The 16831-nt window shown below is 33.0% G+C and overlaps 2 protein-coding genes across 2 annotated transcripts; one reads left to right on the forward strand and one right to left on the reverse strand.

Moving 5' to 3' along the window:
- The first annotated feature begins 11365 nt into the window (after positions 1-11365).
- Positions 11366-13901, forward strand: LOC25499158 (VAN3-binding protein). Its single transcript, XM_024770286.2, has 7 exons — positions 11366-11866; positions 11951-12073; positions 12173-12605; positions 12951-13193; positions 13294-13343; positions 13424-13481; positions 13562-13901. The coding sequence occupies exons 1-7, from the start codon at positions 11561-11563 to the stop codon at positions 13774-13776; spliced, it is 1428 nt and encodes a 475-aa protein (XP_024626054.1). The 5' UTR covers positions 11366-11560; the 3' UTR covers positions 13777-13901.
- A 470-nt stretch (positions 13902-14371) lies between these two features.
- On the reverse strand, positions 14372-16666 carry LOC25499159 (protein LIFEGUARD 2). Its single transcript, XM_013594333.2, has 6 exons — positions 16429-16666; positions 16227-16340; positions 15487-15644; positions 15242-15384; positions 14552-14633; positions 14372-14461 (listed from the first exon to the last, which is right to left on the reverse strand). The coding sequence occupies exons 1-6, from the start codon at positions 16664-16666 to the stop codon at positions 14372-14374; spliced, it is 825 nt and encodes a 274-aa protein (XP_013449787.2).
- Between the last annotated feature and the right edge of the window lie 165 nt (positions 16667-16831).

Below are 16831 nucleotides of genomic sequence, written 5' to 3' on the forward strand. Positions count from 1 at the left end.
GTTTGAAATGAGTTAAAAACCTGTAGCCTTGCTTTTATACTACCTTTCAATTCTGTGCGCTGCTTTCTTGCTACTACACTGTGTGCTTTACTTTTTAACCGTTGGATCTTAGATCCTATGGCTGTGATGAGATCTTGGGATTCAGATCTGGACCTCTGGATTAATCCAACTGTCCAGAATTAATCCTGCTGAGCCAAACTTTGTTTTTATTTGTCTTTTCATTTTTTTAATACTTTTACTCCATTTTCTTGATATTTTAACACTTCAAAATTCTAAAAAATGTTTTTCCATCATTTTAACCTCCAAGTCTTAAAATCCATTTTACTTGTTTTTTCTTGGCTCATTCCTTCCCTTGTTTCTTAATTCTTGCTTATTGTGTCTTTATATATGATATTTTTATTTGTTACTTGCTAGTTTTACATGTCATCTCTTAATTTCTTGTCTATTATTTGTTTCCACATGTTCATTTTAATTTTTGCTCATTTCATCTCAATATTTTCTTATGCTCACTAACGATTTAATCTTTGTTTTGAATCATAGCATGCACATTTAATTTTCTCATCATTTTATTTTGTCATCGACTTAGTGTGTATAAATAGGAAATTGATGTAAGTTTTATTTCTTGCATTTTATTTTGGCATAAAGGCCTTAGGGTTGTATTTAGGAATTGATGTAATAATGTAGGTAACACAAGCACCGACACTTGCACCGACACTACCACAATTTATTTACCGCTTTCCGCTCGTTTTTCTACGACGTTACGTTAGTTTTCACCGTTAGTTTAGAAAAATCATTTTCTCAAAAAAAAATCAAATATGCAAAACTTCAAAATCATTTTCTTAATAACGTTTTTCCTTTATTTTCTTAATCAAACTCTCAATCAATTTTAATTCAACTTCAATCATTTTCAAAATTTAAAATCAATCAACCTCACTCATTTCTTTTATCTCATGCCTTGAGGCCTCTTTCTCTTCTTAAAACCATTTTCAAGAAAATCTTAAAATCAACCTAACCCACCAAAGAAATTTTTTAGTGGAACTACGTCGGTTTTGATCCCTTTCCCAAAAGGGTACGTAGGCAGAGGACTTGTCCTTCCAAATCAAATAAAAACAACCAAAAACATACTTCTTCTCCCTCCATTCTTTTACTTAGATTTTTAGGTAATAATTTTTCAAGTAAGCAAATGAATTTAGCACAAGATAATCTAAGTAAGCGGTTCCTTCGGAGTACCGAAGTCGTTTAGGGTGCTTAACACCTTCCCTATTCGAAACCAACCCCCGAATCCAAAGTCTCGATAAGGGTTTTTACTCATTTTTTCCCTTCCCACGAATAAAAATTGAGAGTTCAAAGATTGACGATTCAAATCAATTAATGGTTTGATATCCGAAAATCGGGGAGCACAAAGGCCAACGATGAAAACACATCGTTGTAGAGGAGAAGAGGAGAAAGAAGAAGGTGTGCAAATGTTTGAGGAAATGAACCATATTTATAGGGGAGGAGATTAAAAAACGTGGGGAAGCCATCAATGCCGGTAAAAAAAAAGTGTAGAAACACGTTTTTCAACTTGACCACCATCCAAAACGTTTGAAAAACATTTTCTTTGCGGTGCAGACCACCGACCAAAAGCTTCTGGTGTAATCCGGAATACACATATATTCCGGATTTCATATTCCGGAAACATACGATACTGGGGTGAACAAAGGGAAAATTGAAACTTTGAGTATGGTGAGGGTTGGTTCGGATTTTAGAATCCGAATTTATTCAGCATTGGATTCTTTTGTGCGTCCCACATTGCACCGACAATTTTTGTGGTCCACAACGCCCACATACCTCTATAACGCCGACTCAACCGGATCTCTTCGCTTCAACCGGATGAAACTCAAGAACAACGACGACGTGCGAACCATGTTCTATGTCTTCGGTCAGCACAGTACAAGAGGACCGATCGAGTTGGTCGCTTCGTTGGTTAGATCTGCTGAACAAATTCTGAAAAGTTTGCACCGGACCAGGAACCACGAAGAGATCCGGGCTCTGCTTGAGGGACCAGAGGAGGAAGAAGTTAGTTTAGATGATCTGTGATAATGTGCTATGTTTTACTTAATCGCGTGTTTTATGTTGTTTTAATTGCGTGTTAGTTATGTGTTGTTGAATTAAGTAGTTGCATTATGTTTTGAATAATATATATTATTTAAACTTTCATTATGTTTTAATTTACGTCTAATATGTTCATTTATTCGATAAAATAACCAAAATATATGATTTTCGGATTACGAAATCCGGAATACCTCAGCATAGAATTCTTTTGTATGGACCACATTGCACCAGGAGTTTATGTGGTCCACAACATCCAAGGACCTCTATAAATACATCCTCACCAGTTTTCAGCTTCAACACCATCAAAACACACAAACACAACAAAGAATACCATGCAAATTTAAGTCATTAAGCTGAGGATCTTTCTCATGCGGTCGCAAATAGATGAGTTAGCTCTCTATTTGACTGCATGATGAAGATCCTCAGCATGCTGTCAAAAATACAAAACAAGCACACCAAAGAGACCATGCAAATTTTTGTCATTGTGCTGAGGATCTTTCTCATGCTGTTTTAAATATATAGATCTCTATATAACGACATGATGAAGATCCTCAGCATGCTGTCAAAAATATATAGATACTCCTTGATGCCTCCTTGATACATAGATAACTCAAAAATATTAAGAGGTTGCTATGAGTTAGATCTTGCTGCCTTCCAGATGAATATGTCATTTGGCAAGGCAGCATGATCTAACTCAAAGAAATCCTCTTGAAAACATCTTCCCAAAAGATTCATCATTTCTGTTATCATGGTTTTTTTAACTGTTTATTTGTCTTATGTTGCTTCAATTTATGTTATGTACCTTTGTTCTATTTTTTTTCAAGGCATTTGCAACGAAAACGATCCAAACAAAAGGGTTTGATGCAGGTCGGACTTTAAAATCCGGAATAGCTTCATGCATTCCGGATTATAAAATCCGGAAACCCTCAGTAACATTTTGGCCGGTGACGTTTCACCAAAGGTTATGCCGGTTAGTGGAGTTTTAATACGTTTTTTGGACGGTTTTGAATGAAAAACACGTTTTCCTTGACTTCCAAATTACCTATGACTTATTTTAGGCTATAAAAAGACTTGGATGTTCAACATTTTCTTCATTTTTTTTATAGTTTTTTAGGTAGATTTTAGGAGTGTTAGTGGTGTCATGGTCATTGTTGACCGCTCATACGACCCCTGCAATTGCATTGCAGCTTATGCGAGTGTCGTATAACGGTCAATAGAGACCCTTGACATCAAAGAAAGACACAAAATATTCATATCGTATTTGTCCGGATTATATATTCCGGAAACACTAACAATCTGGTCCGAATTACGTAATCCGGACCAGGGGTATTTATGGAATTTTTGCAGGGCACGCGAGAAGGAAACAGGGTGGAAAAAGTAATAGTCTAATTTATATGCTTCAAAAGTGTTAATCTTTTTGAAGTGTTTTAACTTTCTCATGTTATTTTTTGTACACATCTCTATTGAGGTTCACAACATATCCTTTACGCACCCTTTGTTTTTGGTATACATTTGAAGTTGATGCAATGTCGTTTAGGGATTAAGGTCCTTATACATTTGAAGTTGGTGCAATGTGGTTTTGGGATTAAGGAAATCAGAGTGTGGCGATGAAGTGATGTAAAGAAATATTGTGTCAAGTGTAAGTTAGAAATCACACATTTGATGGAAAAGCGAATATTGATCAATATAAAAGTAAGAGGATCTATATATGTAAGCCCTTACATATTTTTGCTAACAATGTACTTCCTCTGGTCTTACATGTAAATAACAAATAAAAAATTCTCATGCTCTCAAATATAAATAAAAGTCTATTATAACTTTATATTTCATGCCTCCATTTCAAATTCACCCTTAAATTAAATCCACTATAATTATTTATATTCCAATATTTTAAATACTTTCCAAATCAGTTGCAAGGGTAAAATTGGAATGATTGTGCTTTTTTATGATGACTTAAATCCACTTAGTTAACTATTTTCAAAGGATGTGATTTTTTTCTCTTTCTTGCTTACACATGAGACCTGAATGAGTAATGTTAAAAGAAAATTCTACGGTGAAGTCATAAAAATGATTTTTTTGGTGAAGTTAACACTATAACATAAAAAATGTAATGAGTAACACCACACCGTTTGTACAATGACATCAAAAGTTCAATCCTCATAGTATCATCAATTCATCAGATTAACAAGACTGCACTTAATCTAATTTTATCCTACCTTGTTATAAGCGTAACACCCCACAAAGTGTAACACTTAAGACTATCACATAATATCATCAACTTTGTTTGCATGTTAAAGATTCCAACGATAAAATAGTACCTGTAAGTCCAAGATGTTGATCATTAATCAGTAATCAACAATTGATCATAATATCACCCCACAAAGTGTAATTACTATTGATCATTAATCAGTAATCAACAATTTAAAAATGAATCAAACATTAAAATCAAAATTAACTTTTTCAAAAAAATCAGTTTTCTGACTGCACCGTAGAAGCTCCCAATTTTAAATTCTCTTTATGTATTTCCGACACCCTGCATTCAAACAAGATGACTACTATGAGAACATTAAAAGTAAATTTTTTTAAAAATGATATTTGTACAACCATTTTTTGATAACTTTTGTGACAACTTTCTCTTTCATACTAACATTATGTTTTTACTTTCTCTCTATTGTTTTGATTTTTGTGTCAATACCTCTTTTTCTTTTATAAATTTATGATTATCATAAAAGTTATCAATTAAATTGTTATTCAAATAACACAACTCAATTATATTTTTTATTGCAATGGTTATTCAAATAACACAACTCAATTATTTTTTTTTATTGAAATCATAAAAAAAGATTTTCATAAAGTTGCTAATAAAGAATGATGTAGCAAATTAGTATATTCTTTTCCTCCTTCCCGTACAACTTTTTCACACTTTTCATTACAAAATTTTTATATTGATTTCAACAAGATTAAATATTTTTCTATTATAAGATGCCAAGTAGCAAATTAGTAGTACTCCCTCTATCCCGCAATAGATGATCTAGTTGAAAATTTGCAATTTCGATCTAATTTACTTTGATCATATTTTTCTACCAATATACATAGATAAATAATATCATATTAGATATCGCTAGATTCGTCTCGATGAGTAAAAAATATCAAATTTTTATGATTTTTTCTAACATATTATTCAAGACATTTAAACTTAAAATTATGCATTGAAATGTATAATGAAGTCAACTATGTCATATATTAAGGGACGGATGGAGTAATTCTTTTCCTCCTTCCCGTGGGTAGCCAATAAAGAATGATGTACACATTCCTATTCACTTCGAGCATCTATTTGATTCTTTAATCTATCACGTTCTCTGCTCATATTTGGTTTTGTGTCGGGAGATGTTTGCCTAGGAAGGTTAACTTCTTTCACATCACACCCAATGATCAAATGCTTTGGCTTAAACCATCAATCCAAACAAATCAATTTAGAGGTACATTCATTTATTAAATATGTATTGTCTTTAACTTCAAGGATTTTGATCTAATAGTAAATTGATGGGTCTTAGACTTGAAACTAATATTTTTAAAAGAATATAAATATAAATCTTTTTTAATTGATATTTGAATTCGAAGATCCTCTATTTTAGACCAAGACACAATCCTCTTATCTAAATTTTTTATACCTAAAATCATATTTATATTTCTTTTTCTTTCCTTGTTGATGATGTACTCCCTCCGTTCCAAATTATAAGAGAAAAAAAAACTCATTTTCTTTGTCCCAAATTATAAGTAAAAAATACAAACTTTTTATGATATTTAATTATATTGTTTCAAAAAATTATCTTTTCCAAATGAAAATTAAATGCAAAGTGCATTTAATTTGCTCTCTCTTTCATTTTCTCAATAATAAATAACCAATGAAAATTATTTTTACAACTTTCTATAAAACTTATTTCAAGAATAACACAAAAAACTATATTACAAACTACAATGTTTTAATTTTTTTAATAAGTGTGATTTTTTTTTTTGCTTATAATACGGGACGGAGCGAGTATTAATTATTTTGACGCTTTGTATAGTCTGGCCATACGTAGCATATTTTGTATAATTGACATGGAAAGGTCTTATTTCTTTAATAAATCAAAGAAAGGGAAACAAAAAAGTGGGGTTGTGTAGAACAAACAACAATATCTATGTATACTTTTTTGTCCAAAGAAAGAACTAACCATTATACCCATTAGGTGGAACTAGACAACTAGTTATCTATTTGTCCTTCCTTCGTGGTCCAAAAGAGTAGCCAAATTTGACTTGAAATAAATTGGTATATTTTTTATATAATTAGGTGAGGCATTGAACTTAGTTTAATGTAAGGAAAACCTCGTGACTAAAGGATCACATAAAAATGAAAATGAATTACATTTACCTCACTATATATATAAAGAGACATCATCCAGAAGTCCTAGCTCATGACTAAAAGATCACGTAAAAATGAAAATGAATTACATTTACCTCACTATATATAAAGAGACATCATTCAGAAGTCCTAGCTCAACTGACAAAATGTCGAAATTGTTAGGCCGGATGCCATGACCGAGGTTCTAACCTGGATACCTTCACTTATGTGTGTGAGTTTATAATGACTTTGTCATTTCGTCTATCTAAAAAAAGACGTGGGACCTTAAATCTGCAATATGTGGAATAAATGCCACTTATTATCATATTGATTCGATGGACTAATCATTGCAATCGCATGCAGATATATACTCGATTTACAAAATAAAATAAAAGGATATCTCTTTCTACTAAAACACCACATGAGCAACATTTGAATTTCAATTGAAATAAAAAGGATAAATTATTATTAAGAAAATGAAGCAAGCAAAGGGAATAATGCTTTAACCTTTTGTCAGTAATTATGAAGTACAAAACAAAATACTTCCAAACCTAAAAGCAAAAGCTGTGGTTTCTCTTCTCTTTTTGCACCTTTCTTCATAGAATTGAAGAGGGTATTGATCATATTATGTTAAAAGTTGTAGCTGATGACGTATATAAGCACGCTCATTTCAGCAAAAGCTCCCATTCTGTGAAGTCTGCTTTTTGTGTCCAACAACAACACTGTTATGTACAAAAAGAGTTCTGCTGAAAACTTTGTTTGCATTCCTAACATGTCGGGCTTCGACATAGCCAACACCTATAACAAGAAAGAACATAATCACTCACCTCATTCATAAAGACCATAGCCCTCCCTCTCTGACAATTTCTCTAATGTAATGTTAGAGACAGCATCTATGTACCAAAATGGTCCTTGAATAGGAGAATGGCAACAGCATTGTTTTTGGTCAAGGAATAAATGAGCCATATCATATAAGACTAAACCGTATTGTACTTGGATGATGATGTATGGTAAGTAAGACCAAACCATATGGAATAAACTATACTTCTATGTTGCTTCATATATATACCCTAAATTTATGGTACTTGATTATCCTCATGTAATAATTTGACATAATATATATGTGTAGTAAACACATTACTAGAAAATGACATGAACATTTGAATTGAAGTATAAAAACTGCTCTCATCTCAAAAAATAGCGACTCATCAAACAATTTTACACATATTAAGAAAAATAGTATATAAAAAAACGATAAATAGTAGTATTTTTACTAAACTATTGTTTATCAATAATGTATAGGTGTAATCATCGATTCATAGTGAAATATAAAAAAAAGGGCAATCCGGTGCACTAAAGCTCCCGCATACGCAGTGTTCGGGAAGGGGTCCCATCATTTGGTGTATTGTATGCAACATTACCATATTTTTTACACAAGAGACTGTTTCCAGGACTTGAACCCGTGACCTTCCAGTCACATTATCGATTCATACTAAAATATATTGATTTAACATTGATGAGAGTAATATTAATTCGATGGTAGACTGGAAAAACAAATAATTAATATTGTTTTAAAATCAAAATAGTAATTTCTTTTAGGATAATTTTATTTTTTTACATTCTTTTGAGTACTATCCTTCAAAAAAAAAAATTGAGTACTAGCTATCACATTCTTTTGAAACAGTCCTAATTAATTACTGCAACTTTATTTGCCAGATACTTTCAAGCTTGCTATTCCAAAATTTTGATGAACATTAATTTCCTCTAAGGAAACATCTCATTGTTTCAACTTCAAAGGAGGCTTTTAAGTTGATTAATCTATAATTTGTGAAAATGTCATTGCTTTCATGCATGTAATTTCTTCCAAGTCACTATAAATAGCTTTTCCTTTTATCATTTCTGTTAGTACTATCAGTTAAGACATTAGCCTTTGTAATCCCTTTAAAAGTGAAATCGAGACATTGACAACTCGGTTATCATAACTTTCTACTCAGTATTCTTTTTAGAAGACTTCATAATATTGTCTGATTAATATATTATCTTTTTTCTTGACCCAAAAAAAAAAAAATCATCTTTTTATTTGTTGAAAGAAATACTTTAGAACCTTAAAACTAAAATCTGTTACAGAAAACCTGTGAAGCCCCGATACTTCAAAATGGATGACGTACCGTATTCTCTGCGTATCCTGCATCGATACCTGCCCGATACTTTCCGATACGTATCCGGAGAGTATCCAAATATTAAATTTTATTTTTTTAAAAAATAATTATCTGATACTTTCCGATACGTCTCGATACGCACGGATACTTGTGTTCTTTATATTATTTTGATTTCTGTTATGTTCTTTTTTTTTTTTTTTTTTTTTTTTTTTTGTAAAAAATCAGAATAAAAACATTATATTACTATAATATATATACATTTCCTTTATCTTTTTTTGGTGCTAGTACGACCCACACCACACCACACTTTGGCCACCGTCGAGAAATTAGGGTTTAAAGCTTCTTGTGCAACCTTGTTCTTCCTCATGTTGTGAGAGAAATTGGGGTACTTTCTCTTTTATCCATTCTTTGAAAAGAAACAAAATGGATCCAAAAAGGGTAGAAGATTTGGTTTTTTTTTTTGGTTACATAAATTTTAGGGTGAGGGGATGGTGCCCCAGTCCAAGGCAGGGAAGACCTTCGGGCTCAAAGAGCACTTACAAAGGTAATTACATTTACCTCCCTCCAAAGGCACTAGCGGGGCTCGAACCCAGGTTCTCTCGGATTCAAGACCTGTCTTTTTACCACTAGACCAAGCCTTTGGAGTTGAAAAACACATGTAAATTACTCAAATGCCCATCGGCAATTAACTGCCGAATTATGGAACCGGCTGCAGTTAACTACTGAGGAAAACCTCGGCAGTTAACTGCCGTGGAAATTCAAACTTTTTTTTTTGTTGACGAAAACCATAAATTGTCATTATTAATATTTATTGATTTTGAATGTTTCAATCATTATTTTGGTACGTTTCAAACAATTGCAGTATTATACTTATGCATATATATCTTAATAAAAATATCATTTAAATCTTGACAAAAAAATAAAGAGCATTTAAGTCCTCAAAAAATATTTCAATGAGTGTAAAAATTAAGCATTTGAATACTATTTTGCAAATTACTTAAATAAAAAAATCGTTGTGCATAATTATTTTAATGTAGAAAATATAACAACATACTATTACGTTAAAAAAAATCGTTGTGCACCATTATTTTAACGATTTTTTTTATTAATTTAAGTAATGTGTAAAACAATATTCAAATGATTAATTTTTACACTATTTAAATGCTATTATTATTAAGATATATATGCATAAGTATAATACTGCAATTGTTTGAAACGTACCAAAATAATGATTGAAAAATTTAAAATCAATAAATATTAATAATGATAATTTATGGTTTTTGTCGCAAAAAAAATAGGTTTGAAGTTTCCGCGGCAGTTAAATGTCGAGGTTTTCCTCGATAGTTTACTGCCGAAGTTTTCCTTGGTAGTTAACTGCAGTCGGTTCCATAATTCGGCAGTTAACTGCCGAGGGACATTTGAGTAATTTACATGTATTTTTCAGCCTAAGCAAATGTGTATACATCAATTTTCTTCGATTAATGATGTATGTGGTCATTATTATAGAGTACATATATCATTTAATGAATAAATCTAAAATGTAGATTTTTGCTTTTAATAGTAACCGAATGATGTATTCATTATTCAACATCATAAGTGAATTATGTGAAAATGATTCATGATACCAAATGACATGCAAATAAAATATTAAGAGTTCGAATTGACCAAATTCTAATTTAAGTTTTATAACTATCTTAAGTTTAGAGGAAATTAACTTCTTGAGGGAGGATTCATCTAACAAATAGTTTTTGAAATTATCAAATTGAAGCACCAACTAACAAGTAACGAAGTTGAAGAAAATCAAAATCCTAACATTTTGAAGTTATTGTATAGCATTCAAATTTTTGTTATCCAAAAACTAATAATTTTGTCATCCAAAATCCTATCGTTGGGAATAAATAAATTATATTGATACTAGTACTAATTAATAATTAACAACATTAGCTTTTGATATTGAAATAAATAATATATTTTTTTTGGTAGTGCTTGAAATAAAAATAATATAGTAACATAACAAAGTCATTTACTTATTAAAGTAATGAAATTTAAACTAGCCTTGACCAGATTTAAGTGTAGTAATCACATGGAAGCCTATTAAGGTGACAATAACATTCTCTAAACCTGGCCAAAGAAAGTAATTTGGCTGTCCCGCAATGCATTACTACCTTTTTGTCTTGTTCATAATTATGTTTGCTCTTGACTAAGATGTCTATGTGTTGGTGTGTATATGGTTTGGGATGCGGGTAATTGCAGAATTCCACTAGATTCTTTTTGAGTAATGATACATAGACACCCTTATGTGACAATACACCCTTTGACACCCACACAAAAATCTGACACGTAGTCACGTGGACCCCGCACAAGCACACTTTCTCTTTTCTCTCCTCTTCTCTCTTCCTAATGCATGGGATGTACGAAGGTGTATGGAAATAAATGATATCTATGTATCATTACTCATTCTTTTTATACTCCTAAGTCCCCTAAGATTGTCATGTGAATCAGTCCCAATGCATACAACATATAATTAAATAATTAAAAAAATTAACATGCAAAACTAGTTCAATTCAAAAGAACTCATAACCAAATTTTAGTGGGACCATTCCATGATTCAATTATATGTTTTTTTGTTTCTTTTTATAACAGTCACGTGTAAATGTGAACTGAAGTAGGAAAAACAAGTGTGGATTTAGATTTTAAAGTGAACTTTTGAACAAGAAAAACATATTTACCACATGGTTAGTGGTGATTGACCATTCCTCCTAAGCCCCTTTAGTTAGCCTAAACTTCAACATCATCTCATTCCTTCTGCCAAAACCAGTACTATATATTCACCTACCCCTTCATGAATGCTTCTGTCACCTCTCTCTAACTTAACATTCAAAAATCAAAACTACAAGACACTAAGTGCTACCTCACCCCAGCTAACATGGAACCAATCACTTGTCTGCGTCCTGAATTTGTTCCGAGTGGCGACACCCCTCTACCGGAGAGTCCTCGAGTTCCTATGGAGTTTCTGTCAAGATCATGGAGTGCTTCAGCTCTTGAAGTCACAAAAGCTCTTGCACCACCTCATTCTTCATGCATGCCTTCAAATGGTTCTATTCCTGAAGAAACCACTAACCACTCTTTATCTGAAGATCTCTCTATACAGTCTAAGAATCAGTTCTCTTTTGCTTCCTCTGCTACTTCGCAGCTCGTCCTTGAGCGCATTATGTCGCACTCTGCAAGAGAGGTGCTTACTACTCTTTACTTACCACATTCACATATGACATTGTCTTTATTAATGTTTTTTTGTTGATTATTATATATGTAACAGGAAGTGTCTCCGTTAACATCAGGTAGATTATCTCACAGCAGCGAACCTTTGAATGGTGGCAGTTCATTAACTGGAACAGACAGTCCAATTTCTCATTCAGATGAATTTGACGATGTTGTCAAGGTTTACAATAAATTTTTACTACGCTATGAACAACTCTATTAACTTAGTTCTATATTTTTACTATGTGGCTTATGCTTATTCCTGTTAATGTATGTGCAGTTTTTTCGGACAAACAATTCCATTCACCCATTATTCAATGGTGGAAGAGCAAGTGCCGGTGTTGGCAACGGCACGGCTTGTTCAGGACCTAAAACTGTAGGAAGGTGGTTGAAAGAGAGAAGAGAAAAGAAGAAAGAAGAAAGCAGAACACAAAATGCTCAGCTGCACGCTACTATTACTGTGGCTGCTGTTGCTTCTGCTATAGCTGCCATTGCAGCAGCAACAGCAAATTCATCAACACAAAACAAGGATGAGAAGATGGCCAAGACAGACGTGGCTGTTGCTTCGGCTGCCACTCTAGTTGCCGCACAATGTGTGGAGGCTGCCGAAGCAATGGGAGCTGAGCGCGACCACCTTGCATCGGTGGTCAGCTCAGCTGTGAATGTTCGTTCTCATGATGATATCACTACTCTTACTGCTGCAGCTGCCACAGGTAAGACTTTTAGCCCACATCATTGAGCATCTATTTCATAATATAATTTAGTCAATGTTTCATATCGCGGTAGCATTGCTATTCTTGATATTCCTGAGAATTTTAGTTAAATACAGCTAACCTCTTGAGGCTATCGAAACATAAAAAATCATGATGTTACAGCACACCTACAATAAACCATTAAAATGTCTAAGACTAAGACTTATTTGAACCAACCATACAAAATCGTTAATTCACAAGGATATAATACGTGTAATATGCATATCGACTTATTTTTCATATTCTTTGTTTTTGTATCCTTATATTCACAGTTTATGCAATGTGTATATGGTCCTTGATATGTAGCTCTCCGAGGAGCAGCAACACTGAAAGCTAGAGCTGTGAAGGACTTATGGAATGGTGCTGCAGTAACACCATTGGAGAAAGGAATGGGAGGTATACCAATATCTGGAAAAGGTAATAACATAAAAAACATGAACAACAGCTCCAGTGATAGTGGAGAAATTGTGAATGTAGATGGTTTTATAGGTTCCTGCAGCCAAGAACTACTTGCTAAGGGCAGTGAATTACTCAAACGCACCCGTAACGGTACATTATCATTATTACCAATTACAAATTATGCTATTAAGACTACATCAAAATTTCTGGTTTGAAAAACAATTAAATTCTGTTTTGGTGATAACTGCAGGTGATCTACACTGGAAAATAGTTTCTGTTTACATACATCGAACGGGACATGTAAATTTTTCTTTCAGAAATTGACATTAGACAGAATTTTCTACATGTTCATTCATTGACAAGGCTTGCAAACATTTCAGGTAATGCTGAAAATGAAGAGCAAACATGTTGCAGGAACAATAACAAAAAAGAACAAGAGTAAGTTACTAATAGCTTCACATTTTTTTTTACCGGCACAGGTACATAGGTCATAACTTTGTAATCATAAATATATGCAGATATTGTGCTAGACGTGTGCACGGATTTACCAGCATGGCCAGGAAGAGATCTATCAGATGATGGAGAAAAACGATGCTACTTCGGATTGAAAACAGACTCGAGGGGAATTGTCGAGTTCGAGTGTAGAAATCAAAGAGAATATGATATCTGGACTCAAGGGGTTTCTAGGCTTCTTTCAATCGTTACACAAAAACAAAACAAATATAGCAACTGAACCTCTCATCTTGTTATTGCTAGTTACCAAATTTAATTCGACACTAAGTTTTGAGATGTATTAAGCACATGTGTTTATCTATATCATCCAAATCAAGTACTCAATTGAATTTTCCTTAACTTGAATAGTTCTTAATGAGTTACATACTATATAGTAACTCTGTATCGTCTTATTAACATTCTTTCGCTATTTAATTTGGTATATAGATATTACAAAAATGTCTATTATAGTTAAACAATAACATCAAAATGCGATAAAGTAGTATTATTCATAAAAAAAATGTATCTAGTAATTTGAAAATGAACTCGTATTGAGAGACAATTATTATATGGAACTGACTATATATTGTTATAATTGAGATTTGTGTTATTATGCGTTATTCATAAAGAGACCTGGCTCATATGAATCGTTTAAGTCTGCGGATCAGCCTTCTACACTTGACGATTTTATTGTTTATTCTGTCTCTGCCATTGTTGGCGACTGTCCGCTCAGTCCAAAGCATGACAAGATTCATCTGCCTTCTCACGAGCCATCTCCACACCACACAAAAATCACATATCCGGCATCAATCAATACTCCAAGGGTCGAGCCTCATTCAAAGGACAGGTTTTGATTCCGCAAAAAATCCACTACCAACCTGCATCATTTGAGAAAACTCTGAACCGGTTGAATTTCCATTGTATCTCTGAAGCAACTAACATCCAATTCATAGGTGGCTTCGCCATTCCGCAGCCACCACCACCAAAACGCAGGATAATAACGCATCTAAGTATACCCTTGCGTCGTTATCGATCACTATCACTAAACCATATGTTCCAGGTCCATCAAAAATTCCAATCACTATCACATCTAAGTATCTAGAAGATTACACTGATATTGATCTTTAGTAATTATTATTTTACTGAGTCCAAACAACTGAAGGTGTTAATTTTGTGAACGGTCTGGTTTGAAAGTCTTTGTAGATTTCAATGTATCATTATTTGATGATAATCTTAGATATGTTGGATGCCTTAAGGAAGATGTGCATCCAAATGAACAAGATGAAGTTTATATATATATATATTTGCTCATAGGATTGGGGGAGTGATTAAACCAAAAGCGGCACAACTAATGACTAAAGAGGCTAAGAAGAAGTTACATGACCCAACTAAAGAAATTGCCAACAAGCATTTAGAATTGGCTATTTCACATCTCAAATTTAACTGATTCTAAAGTTAAATCGAAGACGGTTTCTTCTCGCACCAATTTCACATTCAGATGAATGTGATGATGTTTTTAAGGTATACAATAAATTCTTACTAAGCAGAGAGCTTGTTTTCTATTAAGTGGCACACAAATATTCAAAGTTTCTTGTGCAGTTTTTTCGGACAAACTCATTCCATTCACCAATTATTCATTGGTGGAAGAGCAAATGTAGGTAAAAATAAGAAGTATACAAAAGTAGAAGGGGATGACGTTTAGATACAAGGAAATCGAAGCCAAAATGTACTCATCATTTGAGAACCTCTTGTTAAGGTTGTCCGTGTCAATGAAAATGTAGCCATAAAATATAATAGCTCCAAGACACCCATAGATCAAATGTGACAACTTATCCAATGGAAATAAAACCTACAACAACAAAAAAAGGATCAAACTGTTATTAGATATCAAAATCACTATTATAAGGGCTAATTTGCCAATTAATTACACTCTAAATAGAGAGCAAAATACCAGAATCAGAGCAAAGAGAATAAGAACCAACAAAGCTCCCAACAAGAATCGGTCTAAAGAGCCGAAATCATGACCTCTTTTTGCGGCCCAATATGTGTAAAGAGTCAAGCTGAACACAACTGCAATAGTTGATATAACAGATACTAGAATTGCTTTCCCTGCATCCGAATTATCAAGAAACAAGATAGAAATTGTTTTTTCAAGTGTTCAGATAAAAATAAATGCAAACCAATCCAAAATAACTCAAAACCGCTCAAGATCGATATTAAATAGATTTGTTTGGGCCACCATAAACAAGAAACAATCGGTTTGGTTTGGATGTTGGTCCACGACTTTAGAACCAAACGAGACCAAACCACACCTTTTAAAAATTATTAATAATTATTAGCCTACTACTAGTCTACAAGTCACAAAATTTGACTCATCCAAACCGAACCGATTGTTTCTTGTTTATGGTGGCCCAAACAAGTATTTTAATATTTGGATCGGATAGTTTTGATGAAAATCGTAAACACCCTACTATTGAAAATTGAAATTTATTTAAAGTTTATGAAAAGCCAACTTAATCAATTCTCTTCTCCTTCCATTAATTTACTTCAAAAAGATATATGCAGAAGTTCATCCAATAGGCAAACCACATGATATGATATAATATAACAAATCATTATCGACAAAAAGATATTATCATTATCAAAAGAATTAATTAATAAAAAACAAGAAGAATCCTGAGAGTTACGTACCACTAAAAAAGGCCCAAGTCAATCCAATTGATGAAGCTAGAGCGACGGTGAAAATTAGGAGGAGGAAATAATTGAGAGGGTGCTTGTGATGATAAGCATATAGTGGACATGATGCTGCAAAATAGAACAAATAGTAAATAAGAGTGTTATGAAATTCAATAACAGAAAAAGTACCAAGTTATGATGAAGATATAAAACATACTTATGAATGGAACAAAGAGAAGGACAATGTAAAGAGCATAGCCTAGTTTGGAGTTGACGAAGAAATTAGCAACGGGGTGAACGAAAACAACTACTGAGGCAACGGCAATGGTGAGAAGCAACTGAAAGGTGAGGATGGAGTATACCTTAAGTATGAAGGGCCATCTTAATTCAGGGCTCTCAAGCAACGTAGGGTAAAGGGTACTTCCTCCACTCTCGATATCTCCTTTTCCAAACATTTTTTCTTAAGCAAGGATATTAGGGTTCTATTAGAAGAATGCAGAAGCAAGGATAATAGGGTTTCTATTTATTATTATTATTATTTTTTGACAAGATACTAGGGTTTTGTAGAATGCACAGTATTCTTTAAAAAAGAAAAGTAGAATGCAGAGTATAGTTTTTCC

Source organism: Medicago truncatula, chromosome 7, assembly GCF_003473485.1.
Source record: "Medicago truncatula cultivar Jemalong A17 chromosome 7, MtrunA17r5.0-ANR, whole genome shotgun sequence".
Classification (NCBI taxonomy): Eukaryota; Viridiplantae; Streptophyta; class Magnoliopsida; order Fabales; family Fabaceae; genus Medicago; species Medicago truncatula.